This window comes from Mirounga angustirostris, unplaced genomic scaffold, assembly GCF_029215605.1.
Source record: "Mirounga angustirostris isolate CCGP_5_RB_7025 unplaced genomic scaffold, mMirAng1.0.hap1 SCAF_17, whole genome shotgun sequence".
In the NCBI taxonomy this organism is placed as follows: Eukaryota; Metazoa; Chordata; class Mammalia; order Carnivora; family Phocidae; genus Mirounga; species Mirounga angustirostris.
In genome coordinates this window covers 23,047,842-23,068,750 of record NW_026991725.1, presented here as the reverse complement: position 1 = coordinate 23,068,750, position 20,909 = coordinate 23,047,842, and the positions used below count along the sequence as shown (strand labels likewise).

Below are 20,909 nucleotides of genomic sequence, written 5' to 3'. Positions count from 1 at the left end.
ACATTACTTATTTTCTCTGCGCCTCCGGCTCCCCATAGGTGAGAATAACGATCATACTAACCTCCCAGAGATGCGGTGAGGGGTAAGGGCTAATAGCAAAGTGCTATATAAATGTCAATAACAACAACGATCACAAAAAACCGTAACTGCTGCCCTCGAGAAGGGAGGTCAGGGCGAAGCACTCTGAAAGAAATAGAGTTACCTGGACAGCAATGATAAGGAAGAGTAGCTGGCTTAGCCCAGGTCATCAGCACTTCCTGCCCCTGAGATAATACGGCCTCTCCTTCTCACCTGTCCACACTGTTTCTCTACTCTAAGGCTCCTTTCCCTTCTCACAAATTACACAGGCTCCGCTCAGCAAATGTTTGTTCCCCACAAATAGCTGCCAGTCTGACAGCGCTCACCCTCCCAGAGCTTGGGGATTTGTATGGATTATGGTTTTGATGACTGATGCAGCCCTAGAGGTCAAGAAGATAAACACAATGGGCAAGAGATAAAGGATTCCTCTCATTTCTCACCAGCCACCAGCCTGCCCCATTGGCCTTTCCTGCCCAGGCCCTGCTCCCTGTATCAACAGAAATATAGTGACCAGACCAAGGGATAGGATATTCCCACTCTACTTAGAACTGATGCGATCACATTTTATATTTTCTGTTCCCCTCTGGGTGCTTCGTTTTATGGAAATATTAACTAAGGAAAGAAGAGCAGGTTGGGAAAAGATCTGGAAATCAGGTCTTCGGAGAAACAAATGAAGGAATCGGGTATGTGTATCACTCCAGAGAAAGAAGGACACACGTGAAGGCTGTTTTCAAATATTTGGAGGGCTAGCATGTGGACAAGGAATTCAGAGTCATTCTGTTGAGTCCAGAAGGGTGGCAAAGAAGTAAGATCGATGGGTGCAAGTCCCAAAGAGATGAGCTCCTAATCCACATAAAGGAATATTTCCTATCATTGAGAGCAATCCAGCATTAGAGGAATCTTCCTTACAAATAGCAATTTCCCCATTGCTAGAGGCATGCAAGCCCAGCCTGTTGTAGTAAAGACTAGGCGAGCGTATAAAGGATAAAGTCTATACAGTCTTTCCATCTCCAAGCTTTTCATTGTTCTTTTGCTTTGATTTGCCCCACCCTCGTTCTCCAAGGCCATCTCAGGTGGGCACTAGTGGGTTGAGAAAAGAGGGAAGTTCCCAGCAGTTGTCAGCTTCAGCACTGATAGGTGTCTGGAAATTCACCCATCTGACAGAGAAATAAAAGGCTCGTGGACTGTGTCCAGGCGGGGCACGGGGAAAGACAGAAGGGATGAAAAGAGAGGTAGGCAATGCAGATTCCTCAGTTCTCTCTATGAGCCAGGAAGCAGCTAGCTGGTCCTCAAAACATCCAAGGGCAATATTGATCTGAAAGCTGGAGTAGCATCTCATTTGGGGGCAGGAACTTCTTTCCACATCTGCCAGAGGCCAGGGGAAAACACCTCTCCCTGTTACTAGAAGCAGATTTACAAGTAACTTACTCCTCCTCTGTCCCTATTCCTTTAAACAACAAAACTCCTCCATTAAGCTTACAGAGGTGTGTGTGTGTGTGTGTGTGTGTGTGTGTGTGTGTGTGTGTGTGTGTGTGTTGGGAGAGGAGTAGGGTCTTTTCCTTCCAGGCACACGTAGGATAGAAACAGCTGCTATTCAAACCATCAAGGATTTGTGACCTTCCCTCTCCTTCTCCCAAACAAGGGCTTCAGACCTCGTTGGGGAGTGAAAACTGTAACTCAGGAAACTGCTCCCTGTTCCACACTGAGGTGGAAAAGGACTCTGGGGGTGCTGAGTCAGATCCTCTGTGACAGCGGGAAAATTCTCTGCATCTTAAACCCTGCCTCGGTTGAGAGGAGAGGATGGAAAAGTACTCGCCCAGGCTTCTACTGACCTAAAAGAAGAATCTAAGTTATGTCTCAGCAACTGAGCAAACATTTACACTTGTCACCAAAAATAAATTTGAAAACTAAATTTAAAAGACCTAGGGAGGAAAAAAAGAGAGAGAGAGAGAGAGAGAATCAGGTCTTTTCTTGTTTTCCAAAGGAGGAATCTGACATTCAGCTCAGCTCAGCACCTGACCAATGGAGAAGACTTAAGAGCAAGAGGTTTGTGTACTGACTATATTAAATTCAAACCTAAGATCCTATTTCCTGCCCTACCTTGGGAGATTTGTGTAAAAGAAAGCTGGAGGAAAAGAAGAAAAAAAAGCAAAATTTGCTTTAAATTTTTTCCAGTCTCCTATACCCATTTGACTTAGAAAGTAATAAAGAGGCAGAAGGAAGATCCATATGTATTGTAGATAAACCTCTCGTTCAAAAAGAGGAATTTTTTAAAATGAGATTTTCCCTAGAGAAATAGAGGGAGTTTTTCATAAGGGCAGGATTTGGGGCCACGCTCATTATTTTTGTTAGATTTATATAAGGCACATTTGGAAGTTAGATTTTTTTTCCCCCAAATCGGTTAGGATGTTGAAGAACCCAAAGCTGGGGTTGCTATATTTTTCTTTTATTTTTGTATCCTTCCCTTTGTTCCTCATTATTAAATTCTAGGGATAAACACAAGCTCTTTTTCTTTTTCCTAGTCAAGGCAGGAAGATGCAGATAAAGTCTACTAAATTGTGGGTCCAAACACCCAAATGAAAACCAAGGAAAAAAATCAGCTTTGCAGATCTTCTGTATTCGATGAAGATAATGTAGGAGCTTGGCCACATTTGGGATTTTTTGCTTGTTTGTCTGTTTTGCTTTGTCTTCATTTTTGCTTTCCCTCTGAATCCTTAGCCACAAGCCACCAAACTTGAAGGGTTGATTAATTTCCCCCCTATTTCCTTTTCGCTTCCATTCTGGGAATTCTGGAGAGAAATTTGATTGAGGGATTTTTAGCAAAAGGCCCTCCTCCTTTTCACCTGTATGCCGAGAACCCTTCTGTTTTCCACTCACACTTCTCAGAAGTCTTGCTCTGCACCACTTAGAGTCAAAATACAAACTCAAGGTGTAGGAGAGAAAGAAAACCTTTCCACCCAGGTAACAATACCTGTCTCCCCGGGAGCCCGCCTTCTCCAGCTGTTGGCAGCCACGTCTGCAAAGCCGTGTCCTGGACTTTTGATCGAGAACACACGTAACAATGTTTATAGACAAGTCTGCGAATGCGTGAGGGAGGCTGGCGTGACTGCGGGGAATATATCAAGGTGTGGATTTCAATAGGTTTTGAAATGTTCGCCCCGTAGGTGGGAGCCTGTAAGCCTGCAGGCCCTTTCAAAGGCATCTTTGCAATTCCCCATTTCCAATGCACCTAAATTACTGAATTTGAATTGCTGAATAGAGACCCCATGCTGGATTCAGCACTTGGCCCCCACCCCCACCCCACCGATCCTCTGCGGACGGTATTGCCTTCCTGCCGGACTGGCTCTTTGTAGCTTCAGCCCCTGGGTAGGATCTCTCCGCCAAACCCCAAAGGTGGGGATTGAACACTGAGTTCCGGAAGCTGACGGAGCGTAAATAGGAGAAACTGGAGGCGGTGGAGGAAGTTGGAGCTGAAGAACAATGTGGGATCGCTCTTCTACCACCTACCAGCCTGTGTTTGCTTACATAGAGTTGGAAGACTTTTCCCCCTGAACAGCCTATTGTCCAGATTTTGCCTTTTCAGAATCCCCATCCTAAAAAACAAGAGCATCTGGCCAGCCCGAAGCGGGGAAGCAGAGAACCCTGACCCAAGGTTAGAGCCACGCCCAGGACCCTTGGCCCTTCGCGTTCATGAGGGTCGCTGCTGAGTAATTTCCTTCCCCCAGCTTTGTTCCTCCCGATCTTGAAACCTAGCCCCAGAGAAGCACAGGGTGCAGGGGACTTTTCCTTATCCTTGACAGTTTTCCCTTCTGTTTTCCTGGCTGGTCAGTTCCTGTTTCTGTGATCAGGATCCATGTGTGTAGGTCTATGATAGGAGTAAGCAAAAGGACGTCATCAACTGCCAACAATTTCCAGTGATGGCAACTGACCCTGCTAGACTGGGTGATCCTCCCGAGGGCTCTGCGACCCTTCGAACAGGTGGCCATCCTTGCCCCGAGTTCCGTTAAGCTTTCCCTTAACGGAAAGTTACATGAAACATGTATCTTTGAAACATGTCACATGAAAGTAATGCTTTCCCTCACTATCCCCCTTCAGGCCCAACAAGCCCATGCACTGCTCTGTGCCAATTCACCATATTGGCCCTAGAAGGGAAAGACATCCCAAATATTTTTAGAAAAGATGAAAGGAAACCTAGGTCCATTCGTGTATGGACGACCCTAGACTCTGTGGGGTTGAGGTGGGAGATGGAGAGGGAAAAGAAAGGCTTATCCGTGACAGGAATGCCTCACCCTGATCTCCTCACTAGGGTCGCTCTGCAGAAAGATGGCTGCTCGTCCCTTTTGTACCAACATTTCTACCAATCTAAACACCCCGGGGGTGCCTGGCTGGCTCAGTCGGTAGAGCATGCGACTCTTGATCTTGGGGTCGTGAGTGAGTTCGAGCCCCATGTTGGGGATAGAAGTTACTTTAAAAAAAAACAAAAAAAATCCAGCTGAGCCTTCAAATCCCTTACATTTCCAAAGTTGAGTCTTTTCTTGAGTTTACACTTACTAAACTAAAGGAAGCCCAAATAAAACCTCTGCGGGTGAGCCCTGGGAACAGACTCGCTCTGAAGCTATGAAGTCAAATCACTCTGTCATTTGCCGGAGAGAGACACACTTAACGCAGGACCGTAGGAGAAGAAAATGCCTCCCAAGTCCCCTCCCTTCCCCAACCCTGCTTTCATTACTCCGTAGTGATGCACTGATTATGATAATACTCTTGGACTCATCAAGCATCTGAAACTGACACCCTTTCAGAACACCATTTTTGGGGTGCCCGCCTTCTAGATAGGAGCATTCTGCTTCAATCTTCACTTACTCAACAAATATTTACTGAGCATCTACTACGTGCCAGGCATCATTCGAGGCACTAGAAATAGAGCAAAGAACAAAACAGACAAAATCTCAGCCTTCATGGACCTTACATTCTAGAATGTTTGGAGGTAAGAGACTGTTTTCATATATGGTTGCTGGGAATTGTGCGTCACCTCTTTATTGTATGAGCTCTTTTAGTGTTTTTGGAAGAAGAGTCCAAGCTATCACAAGGTTACAAGTATCTCTGGATGAAACAGTCTATAATACTAATAACATGCAGATACGTGACCCTTTGCAGTCCTGGATCATCTCCACGACCCAACAGTTCCATTTTAGTCAATTTCCGTCTACTCCTTCCCCCAAAAGACAATCATTTGCTGAGTCCTCTCTCCTCTGGGAGGCCCTGGCTGCATGCTGGTCCAGCAAGAGGGGAGAGACCAGGGCATGACCCCACGACCGGGGCCCTTCCCCCGCCCTTCTGGCCTCAGCAATCCCCTGGACAGGCGGCTCCGCCAGGCCTGGGGGGTGGGGGGCCGCTAGCCATTTTAGGGCTGAACTCTCCATGAACCAGGAAGGGAAGGGGGGGACGGCAGAGCAGAGCCAGTAGGAGCAGGCTAGGGAGGCCAGGCTTCTGGGCAAACCTCTCTGGCTGGGTAAATATTGAGCTGCCTCATCTCCAAGGTTGGGGGTTGAAAACAGAACTGTCAGAGCAGAGTAAACTGAAGGGAGCTTCAGGCCCCTGAGGAGCAGAGAGCACATACTTTGTGGGGCTCCCTCCCTCCTAGGTTCCCTTCCAGGCAAAAAGGGCTGCGGGACTCGGAATTGTCTGGACTCAGGCCAGTGATTTTGAGAGCTTAGAGGAAATGGACTGGGGGTAGGAAGAGCAAGAGTGATTTTAATTAGCTCTAACTGGGTCAGTAGACTCTATCCAACAGGATGCTTCCCCTACCCCACCCTCCCACCCTCCTATCCCCCACCAGGTTTAACATTCCTTCTTACTTATATCTTCTATCCTCAGATGAAAGGATGAGTCAAGCTGCAGTGGGATAATTCAATCTACATGAAAGACTGGGAAAGCAGGCCCAGAGAGATTAGGTGACTTACCCGAGGACACACAGGAGTCTCCTGATAGAGTAAACTTGGGTCTCCTGACTTCTTACAGAATTCTTTCTTCTCTGAAGTATCTGCTCCATTAATTTCCTGATGAGGAGAACAACAGTGGACAGGCGCCAGGAAGCCTTTGAGCCTCTCTGTTCTCCCAAGAATGGACATTAAATATTTTGCATCTCCAACTCCTGTCCCACCCAGGACTCACTCTGATTATGGAAAGCATTTAAAGAGCAGAGAAACAGCAAAAGCTGAAGCATCTGGAATATTGTGACTGAGTCATGCAAAGGAGGTCATTCAAGGGAGTCCTTAGAGTCAGGACTGAATCATCAGAAAAAAAAAAAAGAAAAAAGAAAAATCTGGTACAACTGCAGGGGGTGCCAATCTCATGGACAATAGTGAGAATGTGCTCGCAGACTTACGCAACGAGGCTCTCCTGCCAAGAGCACGTCTCATCATGACACTGTACCAGTGTTCTGTGGGACTACCCTGAATCATTTCATTCAGAATTATTTTATTCCGTAACAGCAAGTCCCATGGTTATGGTACCAGCTGAGCTTGTGGGTGCAGTGCAGGGGGACCAGGGCTGGAGGATGTCTGCTTCCATCATGCCAAGACCAAGAACAACTCGGTGTAAGAAAGTAAGAGAAAGATCTTATGTGAATGTATATATATGACAGAAAATCTCTCTGAATGCACTACCAGACAGTGTTCTAAGCAGGTCTCGTGTATCTCATTTATTCTTCAACATCCTCCATTTTATATCTGAAGAGATGGAAGCACAGGGAAATTGAGTAACTGGCATAAACTCACCCAGCCAATAAGAAGGGGACCACACTGAAAATCCAGTTACACTTTAGAACCCTTGCCCTCCACCACTCTAAGTCAGGAACTCTGCCTTCAAAAATTCCTGTCCATCCTCCCAGAATGGAGAAGGGAGGAAAGTATGGGAGGCCCAGGTCACTCTCCCCCTCCACCAGTCAGTGCACTGAGACCTAAAGGAAATGACAGGGTCTCAGCCAGACCCACTGGACCTGTTCTCAGCCTCGAAGAAGGGAATCCCTTCTGTAGCCCCATAACCTGCCACTAGTCCCATATGTTTATCAGGGATCAAACAAGCTATGAGTGTGAGAAGTAAGAGTGTGTGTGTGCCAAAATGTCCAGATGTGCCCTGGAATAGATTAGAGACCAAAGAAGTGGGAGAGGATATGCTCCTCTTAACAATGAGAATTATGATTATAGTGCACATTTATTTATTAGGGACTGTTCCAAATATTTTACACATTTTAACTAATTCAATCCCAATATCAACTCTATGAAAATAGGTACTATTACGATCCCCATTTTGTAGGTAAGGAAACTGGTCGCAGGGAATTAGACAATTTGCCCAAGGCCACTGGCTGTGATAGGCAGGGTTTGAAAGAGTTGAACCCAGGTATCCTGGACGCTTCCTGAAATCCTCAGTCTTCCTCTCCGGCTCATCTGGATCGGCTGCCCCCCACCCCCAGCCCCCATCTCAGTCATCCCAGAGATGCCCCCAGCCTCCCCATCCCAACTCCCTTCCAGCAGCTCAGGGGTATGGGTGCAAGGAATATTCCTTAACAAAGAAACTAACTTAAAAGTAAGAAGAACTTCAGGGTTTTTTAAAATCTCTTTTTCTTGTCTCTCTTGTCCAGGAGATCAAAGGGCATCACGTTGGGAGAACAAACGCTGAAGAAAAAGGCAAATGAAAGAAGAAAAGTTCACACTTTGGGCTGAGAAACAGATGGTGCGGAGGGTTGGGTGGAGTGGAGGCTTGACTGCCCCCCCAGACAGTGGGGGAGGGGTGGGGAGATGCTCCTCAGAAACCTTGACAGACTTGCAACCAGCCCTGAGAAGAATTCTCTCTCCTATGAAGACTCAAGGGGAAAAGATTCTCTTAAGATTTTAATTTTCAACAGGAGAATTTTCTTGAGATAGTCTTGGTAAATGGAAGTGGGGGTGGAGGGTTTTCCAGTTCTGCGGAAAATGCGCTATCAGATCTCCTGGTGAATATAATTCCCCTCCTCCCCCGCCCCTCCACGCTGTGAAAAATCCACCTTTCTAAGAACTGCGGTGGAATCTATGAGTGAAGCAGTTTGGCATTTATCCTGGGAAGTTCAACAATGAACACCATCAACTTAATTCAATAGCAGAAAAATGTGCTTTTGTTTGTTTGTTTTACCATCCTCTCCTTTGTTGGTTATGATAGGAAAATGCACAGTGATCTTTTCTTTCTCCAACTAAATGCCTTCCGTGTAGACCAGTCTGGAGCCTGAGGTTCAAAGTGGGATTTAGGAGAGCACAAAGTGCGAAAGAGGTCAAGATCTTCGCATCAAAGATGATGGGAGACTCAGACTTTTTGTGGATTATTTTGAGCCAGCCCCTCTGTTAACAGAGAATTGATTTGCCCCTCACCCTTCCCTGGGGGAATCTCATGGTTCCTTCTGCGATGACCAAAATCAAATGGGCCAGCCTTCCCCTTTCCTCCTGTCCCCTCCATCACGCTTCCCCCAGGGCCTGTCAGCCCCATTCTGAGGCCCAACTCCTCCAGCCCTGTAGTCCTGTCCTAACCACTGCTCTTTCCTCTCCCTGCATTTCTGCCCATTGGCTGGTCCAGAGGTTGGAGGATCCACAGATACCCCAATCAGAAGGCTCTACTGGCTTCCAGTAAATGGCCCCAAGCCAGGGGAGTTTTGTTCCCACAGACATTTGCTCTGTCCCCTCTGTCAAGGTGACCCTTTTAGGGAAGCCAACCTTGGTGGCAATTTCGATTCAATGCAGAGAAGCGGTTAATGGGGGGGGTGTGTGCGTGCGTGTGTGTGTGTGTGTGTGGTTTAAGACAGCAAGCTCTGGGAAAGCTAGGCTTCCTCTAGCAGCTCACTTCCCTTCCTCTCCAGCCGGGCTGTGCAATTATTGATAACGTTGCCTTTCCTATGATGGCACCGTTTTCATTAGGAAGCAAATGCCCAGTGTTTCTTACGGACACTCCTCGTCTTTTGACCAACTCTCTTCCTTTGAGGTCAAGAATTAAATAGATGGGGTGGAACGGACACCCCCTTGCTCTCGCGCCAGCGTCCCCCCCCACCCAGCTGTCAGGGCTCCGGGGCCTTTGGACTCCCCGGGTAACCGGAATCAGTAACCAGGGCCGGAGCCCGCAGGCCCGTGTCAGCTCGACGGCACCGCGGGGCGAGTGAGCGCTGGCGGTTTGTTGGCCGTCGCGGAGCTTCCTGAGCCCCGGCCCCCCGCCTCCGCCGACCAAAGGTTTGTCAGTGGGACCGGCCGGGAGACAATAGCTGCCCCCGCGGGGCTCGCTGTTGGCTTGTTTGGAAAGCCCAGAGGCGCTTGGAGGTAAAAAGGTCAGCGCGGGATTGGGGTTTACCCCGGCCCTCCCAACCCCCCCTTCCCGCGTCCTCCAGCTGGCCCGCCCTGGGCCCCCTACCTGCCCGCCTCCCGCGCCCCACCCCACCCGGCCCAGTGGCGGCTGCCTCCCCTCCCCCTCCGTCCAGCGTCCCGGAGACCGGGGACGTTCACCTTGAGCCCGGGGATGGCCCTCTGCAGGCGGGCCGGCTAGGGCCAGAGTCTCCCAGCTACTCTGGCTTCCCTCGTGCCACGTCCCGGTCCCCTTTGCGTGGAAGGGTTCTGCGTTGGGGGGCGGGAGTGGGCCGGGCGGGGTAGGTGGGGGGTAACCTGGGTGCCAGTCTGCAGTTTGTTAGGGACCCATCCTCTGACATTCTCTGAGCAAGAGTTGGAGGGGCGGGGGCGTTATTACACAGCCCACCGACCCCGGGTTCACTCCATCAACCTTTATTGAGGGCCCACTCTATGCCGGGCCTGGCTCTGGGCCTGGGGGAGAGAGCAGGGGGAGGGGGTAGAGGGCCCTTGCTTTCCCCCCACACTTCCTCCTCTGTTTTACACCTTTTCCGTTCTCTCCAAACAAGCTCTTTCTCTCTTTTCCTGCCTTCCTCTCAGGACCCTCCCTGGACCATTTCCTTCCCCCCATCTTTTCCCTTCTCTCTTTCCTGGTTCCTCCAATGACCCAAGGACTGACCACTGTCAGACCTGGAGACTGGGGCCCAGTTCTGCTTGGGATCCACCCAGTAAGTCTTTCTCTTTATCCAGCTGAGATCTTACAGCTCAAATCTTTTTTTTTTTTTTTTTAAGATTTTATTTATTTATTTGGTGAGCTCTCCCACCTCTCTCCCCTTCCCCTCTCCTCCTCCCGGGCCAGCTCTGCGCCCCCAACGTCTGCCCAAAGTCAGAGAGAATGAGAGACAGAGAGCATGAGAGGGAGGAGGGTCAGAGGAAGAAGCAGTCTCCCTGCTGAGCAGGGAGCCGGATGCGGGACTCGATCCCGGGACTCCAGGATCATGACCTGGGCCGAAGGCAGTCGCTTAACCAACTGAGCCACCCAGGCGCCCGGGTTACAGCTCAAATCTTTCCAGCTCAACCAGCATCCACCAACTCTTCCCCCATCTCTCTCCAGGGCTCTTGGGGTTTGAAGCCTCTTCTTCCCGGAGGTGGAGGAGAAGAAGCAGTCAGGAAGATGGGGAAAAACAGACTTTATTGAAATGAGGTAGCTGGCGGTACAGAGAGAAGCCGGTTTGCTTGGGGCTCAGGTTTCCAGAAACTCGGGGCGGGGGGCACCTCCACTGTTTCCAAGGTTCGGAGAAATGCTTGCTGCTGCTAGGAGCTCTCAAGGCACCTGGGTCTCCCGAGGCTGCCTCAGGGCTCGACGTGGAGATGGGGAGGAGGGGCCTGGGTTTTCCAGGAGGCAATAAATAGGGGAGGAACTAGTGGGGGCGTGCCTGCGCCTTCCTGGTAGAGGCTTGCTGGGGGCAGGCCTCGAACAACGTTCCAGAAGTCTCCGGGAGTACCAAGTTCCAAAACACTTTGGTGGCTTAGAGATGAGGTCGCTGGCGGGAGGCAGGTCTCAGAAAAGCTCTGGAGGCTGCGTCGTTAGTGCAATACAAATGTGCCAGGAGGGGGTTAATAAGGTTAGATGGGGGGGGGGGGGGCTTTTTGGTCTGTCACAAGGCAGCTGGTGTTATTGTAAGGTCTGTGGTGACCGGACAGATTAAGCATCGGTAATAGGCCTGCACCCAAAAGCCTCCCCCAAGAGATACTCCAAGGCCTTCCCTCTGTCCCGGCCTAGAAGAGGGAGTTAGGATCCGAGCGCATGAGAGGAGTCCTCGGGGCTCAAAGGCACTGAACTGAACACAGGAAGTGGGAAGGGAAAGGAGAATTCGGGAGGATGAGGCTTGCTCCTACCCCACCCACGTGCTGATCCCCAGATGTAAGGCGGAAGGAAGCCCTTCCCTCCAGAGTTGACAAGTTCCGAGTGTCCCAGGCCTCCCTGGTCCTATAGGGTCCCCAGCCAGCAACACCCTGCCCAGACCAGAGAAAAGCGTCTCCCCATTCTCCCCGAAGGCAGCTGTGAACGGGCGCTCCAGCCTTGGTAAGGGTCGCCGGAACCGTAAAGCCGAGGCCTGGGTCCGGGAGAGCCGAGGAGCGGGCTGCACTGAGGCGCTCTAGAACAGAGGAGCCCCGACGGTTGGGGAGGATTCATTCAGGAGGTGATGGAGCTGGGCGAGGCCTCCGGGGACGTGCACGTCGACTGGTCGGAGGCGTCTCCAGCCGCCTCCTTGGGACAGCCCGGAGGGGCTGCGGGCACCCGGCCTCCCTCCCGCTCGCGCTTCTTCTGCTTCATGCGCCGGTTCTGGAACCAAATCTTGACCTGCGTCTCGTTGAGCTCCAGGGTGGCGGCGATCTCCACCCTCCGGGCGCGGCTCAGGTACTTGTTGAAATGGAACTCCTTCTCCAGCTCGGTCAGCTGCCGCGTGGTGAAGTTGGTGCGGAGGCCGCCGGGCGCGCCCAGGCCCAGCTCGGACACCTTCGCTAGGGGCGGGGCGGGGAAAGGGCCACGTCAGCTCTCCCACCTCTCTCCCCTTCCCCTCTCCTCCTCCCGGGCCAGCTCTGCGCCCCCAACGTCTGCCCAACGTCAGCTCTCCCCGTGCCCTTGGATCGCCAGACACCCCCAAGGTGACCTCCAAATTCAGACGGACCTCCCCCAACTCTTCCGTCCCCCCCCCCCCGCCACCCCCTTCCCAAGAACCGGGTGCTGAGTCTGTGTTGGGCACAGAGATGAGGAAGCGGGGGTGTGTGGCGACTTCCTCTGCAGGGTAACCGGGCACTCCCTGCGGGGGGGGGAAGCCCAACTGACCTGAGACGGGGCGGAGTGCTCTCACCCGCCCCCACCAGGGCTGCTCCACCTGTCCCGCCAGCCCAGGCCCGGGACACCCTCCGTGCAGGAGCGGCAGAGCGGCTTTGAGCCCCGGAGAGGAGGTAGCCGCTCCTGACTCCTACCTGTCTTGGGTGGGTTCCTCTTAACCTTCATCCAGTCGAAGGTCCGGGCCGTGGGGGTGCTGGGTTCTGACGGGCAGGGCGACTCCTTGTCCTCCGAGAGGAGTTCAGCATAGGCCGATGCAAAGCTCGCCGAAGGCTCGTTCCCGAAAGGGGGCTGCGGGGGAGGGTACGGCCCGGGGCCCGCTCCACCGGTTCCATAGCCGTCGGACAAGCCCCCTAGCTGGGCCCCATAGCTCGAAGGATGGTAATAGCCTCCATCTCCTTCCGGTTGGCCCAGAGGATAGTACTGAGAGGGCCCATAGCTGGGGCTGCAGGCGGCAGGGGCGTACCCTGAGGTCGCCGAGCTGGGGAAGGGCACCCCGAGCGCCGAAGGCGGCTGCTGGGTGGGATAGCCTGAGTTCTGCTGGAGCGCGGGGCTGGGCAGTCCCCCACCATAGCGGGTCTCGCCTGCGTAGCTGTCAACAACCGGAGCCGAGTTGGGGGGGAAGGAGGTAGGGGCGCTGTGGGCGCTGTGGGCGCTGTAGGCGCTGGGTCCCCGGTTACAGAGTGGGTACTCTAAAAAGGAATTCATCCTATTATAGTCCATGCGTGGAGGCCGCAGGAGGGTCGGCCCGTTTGGGGGAGACACCCTCTTGCCCTACAACCTTTCGGCAGTATGTCACAGCGCTGAAGCTTGCATCCATGGCCCGGCCCAGCTCGCTTGGGCCAGGGCTCCCCCAGGAAGGGGGTAGGGAGTGGGGGTGGAGGGGCGCATGTGATCTCTCCCAGGCCAATGGGCGCAGCGGGCCAGAGTTTGGCAGCCCCAGCGCCCATCCATCACCCCCCAAGCATTAGCATGACAAAGACACTTCAATCACCCGCAGCCCATCCATCTGAGAGCGACGTGGATGCGTCAAAAACATCTTTCTTCAAAGACTTTTGGGAAGAAGGGACCAGAGGGAGAGGGGGTAAAAGTTAGAGGAATATTCAAGACTTTCTTCCCCTCCCAACCCCCAAGGCCTTCAATAGGCTCCTGGGTTATTAGATTTGGACAAATTCAACCCAGCTGCCCCTCACTCTTCCCACCCCCAAAGGAGCCTCCCTTCACCCCAAGGCTGTAGACTAGGAGGTAGGGAATCCAACCTCCTTACTTTGCCCAAAACTCCCACCCCTGGTCTCTTTCTCCCAATTTATCTTGGGGTGATGGGCTAGGACAGCAGGGGAAGGTATGTTATCTTGGGCCAAATGGATAACTGTGAAGGAAGAGGGTGCAAAACGCCCAAGGGTGGGGCAGGGTCTAGAATCTAGAGGAAGAATTCATTAACGGAGAGGTGGGAAACTCATTTCAGTAAGCAAGGCAGGACGACAGAAATGTGGAGAGGAGGATGAGAAACGCCCCATTTCTCTCTCCACCCCTCCCCAGAAATGCTCTCTCCTCATTCACACATCCATTTCTCTCCCTCAGCCTCACTTTATATTCTCTGTCTCAATACATCTCTCCATTCGTCCATCTCTCTCCATATTTATATTCGTTCCCTACCTACCGATCACCCCATCTCTCTAGATGTATTTATCTTCTCTCTAGCCATCCATAGCTGTAGCTGGCTCGCTCACTCAGACTCAGATAACTCCTTGTATCTCTCCAGAGAGCCACAATGGGTACAGAGCTAGGTGATGTTTACAGGGGAAGAAGAGGGAAATTTTATTCTCTTTCTCAAGTGTTTAAAACTAGTGGAGCTAACTCTAGGGTTGCTGGTGGGGAGGAGGGTGGGGGGATGGGGTAACTGGGTGATGGGCATTGAGGAGGGCACTTGATGTACTGTTATATGCAACTGATGAATCACTAAATTCTACCCCTGAAACTAATAATACACTACATATGAACTAAATTGAATTTAAATAAAATTTTTTTAAATAAAAAATAAATAAAACTAGTGGAACTCCTGTATTCCCCTGGTTGCCTCCTTCCCCTCTCTCCCTTACCAACTTCCATCTCTTTCCCCTACCTCCCCCCCCAAAAAAAATCCCAAGCCTCAAAATCATAAATTCAATACCAGTCGTGTCTTAAAGATTAGTCAAATTTTCAATGAACTTTCTAGAATAAATTAAGGGAGTTTGCTTGGAGAATAAGAGAATCAGAGACTCAGGAGTGGAGCCTCACCCCTCTCTGTCCTGTGTGTCTGTTGGGTTAGGTTTGGGGGAGGGGAGGAGAACAGGAAGTGCCTCCTTCTCTCTCTTTTAGACCTGGATGGGACTGGAAGAGAAACTCTTAGGTAGAGCCCATTGATTCTCCTCCTCCAGACTCTGAGGACAAGAGCTTGGCGCAATCCAACACCCACGCTCATTTGTAACCTGTCAGGGTGTCTGCCTGAGAGGAGGCCTGGGGCTGGGGCTAGGGCAAGTCCGGGAGGGCAAGAGTTCAGGGAGGGATCTCTGTAAACAACGGAACTCAGGAGAGGAAGGGAAGCAAGCAGGTGGGACTGGTCCGAGAGAGGACTCTCAAAGCTGCTCAGCTTTCCCCACCCCTAAAAGGGCAGGGTGAGTACTCCTCCTCTGCAAAGAACCCCAAAGTGCTCCCTCTCTCTCTGTGTGTCTATGTGTCTCTCCATATTTCTGTTTCCCATTTCCCATCATTTTGCCCGTCCTTTATAATCACTTCTCTGGCTTTCTATCTTTAACACCAGAGTCACACAGCCTTTCTCTTCGCTTAATTACTGCGAGCCCAGCTTAGCCCCCCAACTATGAAGGAGCTCAAAGCTTTTCACGGGCCCCTTACCCCTTTCCCTTCCCATGTGTACTCTGCTTTGGACCCTGCTTCAGACGAGAACAAGTTGGGGAGAGGGAGCCAGCTGGTAACTCCTTTAAGGGAGAAACAATGGGGGAGGGTGAGAGAATGTTCTCTGCCAAAGGGATGAGGGCAGACAAAGGAAAGTAGAGTTGAGATGGGGGCAGGGGTGGCCTGCAGAGGGGTTGAAGAGAAAAGGAGTGTAGAGGTGAGAACAAGCATATTTCTTTCTAGTTCCCTTTTTGGGGTTTGTAGATGTTCCTAACTTTTTTCTCTCACTTTAAGATATTCTCCATGGAGGCCTTTGGAGAAGAAGGGTTTATTTAGAGTTAGGATTTTCAAACCCCAAATCTGATTGAGGACTGTATCTGACCCAGTGGCCCAGCCTCTGAGAGACTTGAGACTTCTTCACTCTCTACATTTGCCTCAATCCAGAAAGAACCCACTCACCTCATCCCTTGCTTTTCCAATTAAGGCAACAATTTGAGGTCTAAATGAAGTGAATTCCAAACCAGTTTGTTTGTTTGTTTGTTTGTTTGTTTTTAGAGGGGGGAGGGCCAAAGGAGAGGAACTGAGAGAAGATTAAGCAGGTTCTACTACCAGTGAGGAGCCCGACTGAGGGCTCAATCTCACAACCCTGAGACCATGACCTGAGCAGATATCAAGAGTCAGGCGCTTAACCGACTGAGCCACCCAAGAGCTCTTGCAAAGGGATGGGGGAAAGTGTTTTAAGTGATACTATTGATTACAGGGATAGCTTTGGCCTCAGTTCTCCAAATTCACTTATAATCCTTAATGCATCCCTGAGTCTTGCTCCCTTCCCTTGTGTAGCAGAAAGATTAAAACTTCCCCAAATTCCTGTTGGCTCCCCCAGCTTCAGCAGAAATGACTGGTGGGGAAAAAAGTAACTTGGCTCTCTACATTCCCAAGTTGCTTCCTCCTTAAAAGAAACTTCACCAGCCTCTGGCCTGAGAAGAAAGTTTTCGAAGCCTGGATTCCTTGCTAAATCCACAGCTGAGTACAAAACAAACAAAGAAACAAACAGAAGTAATCCACAGCTGGAGTAACCTCTGGGCTACAGCATTTTCTGGATGACCAAATTAAGTTCACCAGAGAAGGTCTGGGTGCACCCAACACCAAAGTGAAATAAAGTCGATTGATTTCCTCTTTTATATAATCTATTTAGACACGCAGGAGAGCAAGGACACCATAGGCGTGTTTAGAACCAAAATGATCTTTGAGAGGTGCTAGTCCTTATCATACTGAGAATGGGGCTGTGTTAGAAGTTTACACCTGATTCTGGCCTTTTTTGTGCAGGAAGCTGCTTTTGCTGGGGGGGGGGGGGTAGCAGGAGTAATCTGCACTCTTCCTTCATAAAATCCTCAAGTGTCTCTCTGCCTGCTCTTCCCAGCCCAATTCTTGAGGCCCAAGGCCAAGCCCAAGATCAAAGGTTGGAACATAAGAATTAAGAGGGCATTCAGGTTATAATTTTTTCTCTATAAGAGATGGCTATTTGAGGAGAGGATGGAATCTGAATTCAGTGGTGTTTCTTTTAATACAGACTGATTAAATTGTCACAAATCTGGTTGACAACCATAGACTATGGGCAGTACATATCATAAGGGGAAGACTACTAGCTTGGGGGCCAGAATACTTGGGTTCAAATCCTTGCTTGGCCATTTCTTAGCATTATGACTCTGGATAAGTTTCCTGGTCTTTCTGAGTCTCAGCCTCATGGAAGAAGAATGGGTTTAATTCTACTTACTTCACTGCATTGTTAGTAGAATTAAAGCAAACAAGAAAATATAAACAATAGAGAACTCTGTAAATGTCTGATATAAACATTACTTGCACATTCTGAAACAGTATGAGTCAGTCTTCTGTTTTTTTAATATAATTAGCATATTAAAATATGGAAATATGTGGGTGCCTGGGTGGCTCAGATGGTTAAGCATCTGCCTTCGGCTCAGGTCATGATCCCGGGATCCTGGGATCGAGTCCTGCATTGGGCTCTCTGCTCCTTGGGGATCCTGCTTCTCCCTCTGTCTCTGCCTCTCTTTCTCTCTGTCTCTCATGAATAAATGAATAAAATCTTTAAAAATAAAAAAATAAGGGGCACCTGGGTGGCTCAGTCGTTAAGCATCTGCCTTCGGCTCAGATCATGATCCCAGGGTCCTGGGATTGAGCCCTGTATTGGGCTCCCTGCTCAGCGGGAAGCCTGCTTCTCCCTGTCCCACTCCCCCTGCTTGTGTTCCCTCTCTAGCTGTCTCTCTCTCTGTCAAATAAATAAAATCTTTTTTAAAAAAATAAAAATAAAAATAAAAAATAAAATAAATAAAATATGGAAATATGTGATAGGAAAATAGCATATGTGTTATATTTTCATGTAACATATCACCATATATTATACAATATGTGTTTTGTCATATGCAAATTTCATTGAGAATTGAGAAGTTTGTCTTTGTTTAGGCAAGGGATTTTCTTCTAAACTACAGAGTTCTTTGGGAACTAAAGCCTAATGTCATATAATCTATAAAGAACCCAAATGATTAAAATTGTAGCAGAAGGGTGAGGTTCGATATTAGCAAGAACTTCCTGATCTTCCAAATATTTGGAAAAAGTTTTCTAGGGAGGATGTTGTCTCTCATTCCTTGAGGAACTTAGCTTAGAAACTGCTCTTTCTGGGTGAACCTGACTTCTGTGTTCTAGATAGAGTTCATCTGCACTGAAAGGTAAGTCAGAGAGTTGGAATCTTTCTAAAAGGAAAGGTTAGAGTGACATGAAGAGTTGAAATAATTTTCTACTCAGTTGGGTTTCTCCGAGTGTGTTAGTGGTGGCCAAAATATCCACTTTGGAAACTTTATAGAACAATGATCAAAATGACTTTGTATCTAGGTGACTGTCCGGACTGCGATTTTTCTGTGGTGTTTGGGAATTAGAGAAGGTTTTAGGAGGGCTCTTTTACTGGTGACTCTTCTCAGGAGGAAGCAGTTTGTTAGATCTCCTTTAGACACTAAATATCTGCTTCCCAGCTGAGTGTGAAGAGGGGGCTGGATGGAGACAGGAGGGCAGAGCTGAGCTAGAGAGGTCAAGGGAGGATTTGGGCCACACCAGCCACAGCAGGTGGAGGGGATGACATGGGGGCTCGAGGCCACTCTCTGCAAACTGAGCACATGTATTTGACGAGAGCACTTTCAAGAATATGTACAGGAGGGTCGCGGAACGCTTGTCAGAAACTTAGGGGAAAGGTGGGCAGGGGAATTCATCAGGGCTCTTTAGGGAGACCCAGAATTTGTACCTATGCTCTGATGCTGGAGGAACCAGACAAAACCTGACTTAAAGGGACTTTTAAGGTCTAGTACACGGTGTCAAAGCAGCTTGGTGGCTCTTTTTGTATACAATGTCCTACTGGGTTTTTTTTTTTAAGATTTTATTTATTTGACAGAGAGAGAGCGAGCACAAGTAGGCGGAGGCAGAGCCGTGGGCAGAGAGAGAGGGAGAAGGAGGCTTCCCGCTGAGCTGAGAGCCCGAAGGAGGCTGGATCCCAGGACCCCGGGATCATGACCTGAGCCGAAGGCAGACGCCCAACTGACTGAACCACCCAGGTGCCCCATCCTACTGTTTTTGACACAAGAGGAAACATAACCAAATGTTGGGGAAGGTGACAAAAGTTGGAAGTCAGAGAAAAGCTTGGTTAGGACACTTCTGAATACTCATATCTGTTGAACACCTGGCACATAACACTACACCCAATGACATGTTTGTTGAAAAAGATTTATTTCCCTACTAGTTTAAATAATGATTGGGGGCATGATTGTTGGTATAAAGATACAAATTAAAATGTGTTAAAATGGCTCTACCAGATACTTGGGAGGTGGGTTGTTGTCAAACATCAAAAGTCACCACCTCCATTTAAAATCACATGACACCAGCCACAATAAATATTTAATACATTATTTGTGAAGACTAACAAATATACTTTGGGCATATATCGATGCAGAAGATATTAGAGACATTAGTCCTTCCATCTGTTTTACAGATGGAGAAACTGAGGTCTGGAAAGGGGAAGGGACTTGCCCCAACATGAGTTAAATTTTTTTTTTTAATGACTCAGGGTTATCATGATGGCAAATAATTCCTCAATCTAATGGTCCTTTGCTTTCACCATAATATTAACGAGCCATTCTTCTTAAAAGATGACGCACCAAGAGCAAGGCAGACTGACCAGCAGCTTTCAGGACTGCACTGAAACCTTCCCACTCCAACCACAGCCAATTTATAACCAGTCTGTGCTACAGACCACTCACACTTGGTCCTGACCGAAGAGGAGCCCTGCCCCAATCAGAATGGGGTAAGTGAGTGCAGCTGCAGGGCATCACTATCAGCTTACCATCATGCGGGGCGGGGCAGGGTAGGGGTGGGGGTGCTGCCTTATCTGGGAACCCCTTCCTCTTCTCCTTCCTTCTCCTAAGCCAGCTGGGAAAACTCAGGCTAAAGAGGATGGCCCCAGAGATGAAGCAAGGAAAGGAGCTGATTTGGAACACAGGCATCCCCAGTACCAGTCCTTTATGAAACCCAAATTGCCAGGCATTCCTTTGATTTTGAAATTCGGTGGGGAGCTTGAAAACAGGAGTCCTCTCTTTCTGGAAATGCATTGTCTCTTTGTTCTGCAGTGGTGGCATCAGAGATGGTGAGTTTTGTGAATATGGAAAAGGAGAGACAGAACGGCTCCTGCGTTGTGCGTTGAAGAGTTCCAACTCCTCTCTAATAATCAACCAAGAGAAATGCTGGAAATGCTCCTGATTCCCTAGATTCATTGCTTCCCACCCTCAGGCTACACAAAGTGCCTAGATCTGAACACGTAGAACGAGCCTTTGGCTGGGCCCTCCTGGCCCTCCACTCACTTTGGCAGGGAGGAATCAGGACTGGTGCAGCCTCAGGCAGGAGCTGAGATTCCCTGTCCTTTGGGCCACTAGTTTGAGTTGGGGAGGATTGGAAGGGAGCAGCCAGGTTAAGCAGGTCAAAAATTCTTAAGCATGGGAGGAAGGCAGGAAGCAATGTGGCACTATGATCTAGTAGTGCTGCTCAAACTTTAATGTGCATATAAATTACTTGGGGATCTGCTAAATTGAGGTTTTGATCCAGTAGACCTGAAGTGGGGCCTAAGACTCTGCATTTCTAACCAGCTCCCAGGTGGTGCTGATGCTGCTGGTCCACGGAGCAGCAAGGCTCTCAGAGAACTGAAGCCTCAGAGGCCCCAGAGTGTTGCAGACCAAGCCATGATCCCAGGATGCGAATTCTCTCCAGCAGAGCAAATCCTGTATTTTTGGCATTGTTGAAGGGTGCTCTCCTTTTGACCAAAGAAAGCTGGAAGGTGGGCAATTAGCAAGATCCTTCTGGTATTCTTGATCTTTGTAACAACCTGCTATAGCTGAAAGAGCATTTTTAATTAGACCAAATTATCTAGTTTGGCTGTCCATAGAAATCAAAGCCCCAGCTGAAATGTCTGTTTCATTTTGTTGGTGTAGAGACGGCTGTGTGCTGTGATTTTTAAGATGTTAGGCACTGCCTGTGGGCATATTTTATGGAGAAATAAACACACAGCCCAATGAGATGTATAGTGTGGTTTTAATATATTGTATATTCGCTTATTTATGGGGAAAATAAATACACAAGCCAATAAGCTGTGTATTATTACTTTAATATATTGAATTTATTTC

The 20,909-nt window shown here is 49.4% G+C and overlaps 1 protein-coding gene across 1 annotated transcript; it reads right to left on the bottom strand.

Moving 5' to 3' along the window:
* Window positions 1–11,293: 11,293 nt before the first annotated feature.
* Window positions 11,294–13,053, bottom strand: HOXB1 (homeobox B1). The gene is made up of 2 exons (XM_045888089.2): window positions 12,426–13,053; window positions 11,294–11,957 (listed from the first exon to the last, which is right to left on the bottom strand). Exons 1-2 carry the CDS (start codon window positions 13,009–13,011, stop codon window positions 11,629–11,631), a joined length of 915 nt encoding a protein of 304 aa, XP_045744045.1. The 5' UTR covers window positions 13,012–13,053; the 3' UTR covers window positions 11,294–11,628.
* Window positions 13,054–20,909: the final 7,856 nt, after the last annotated feature.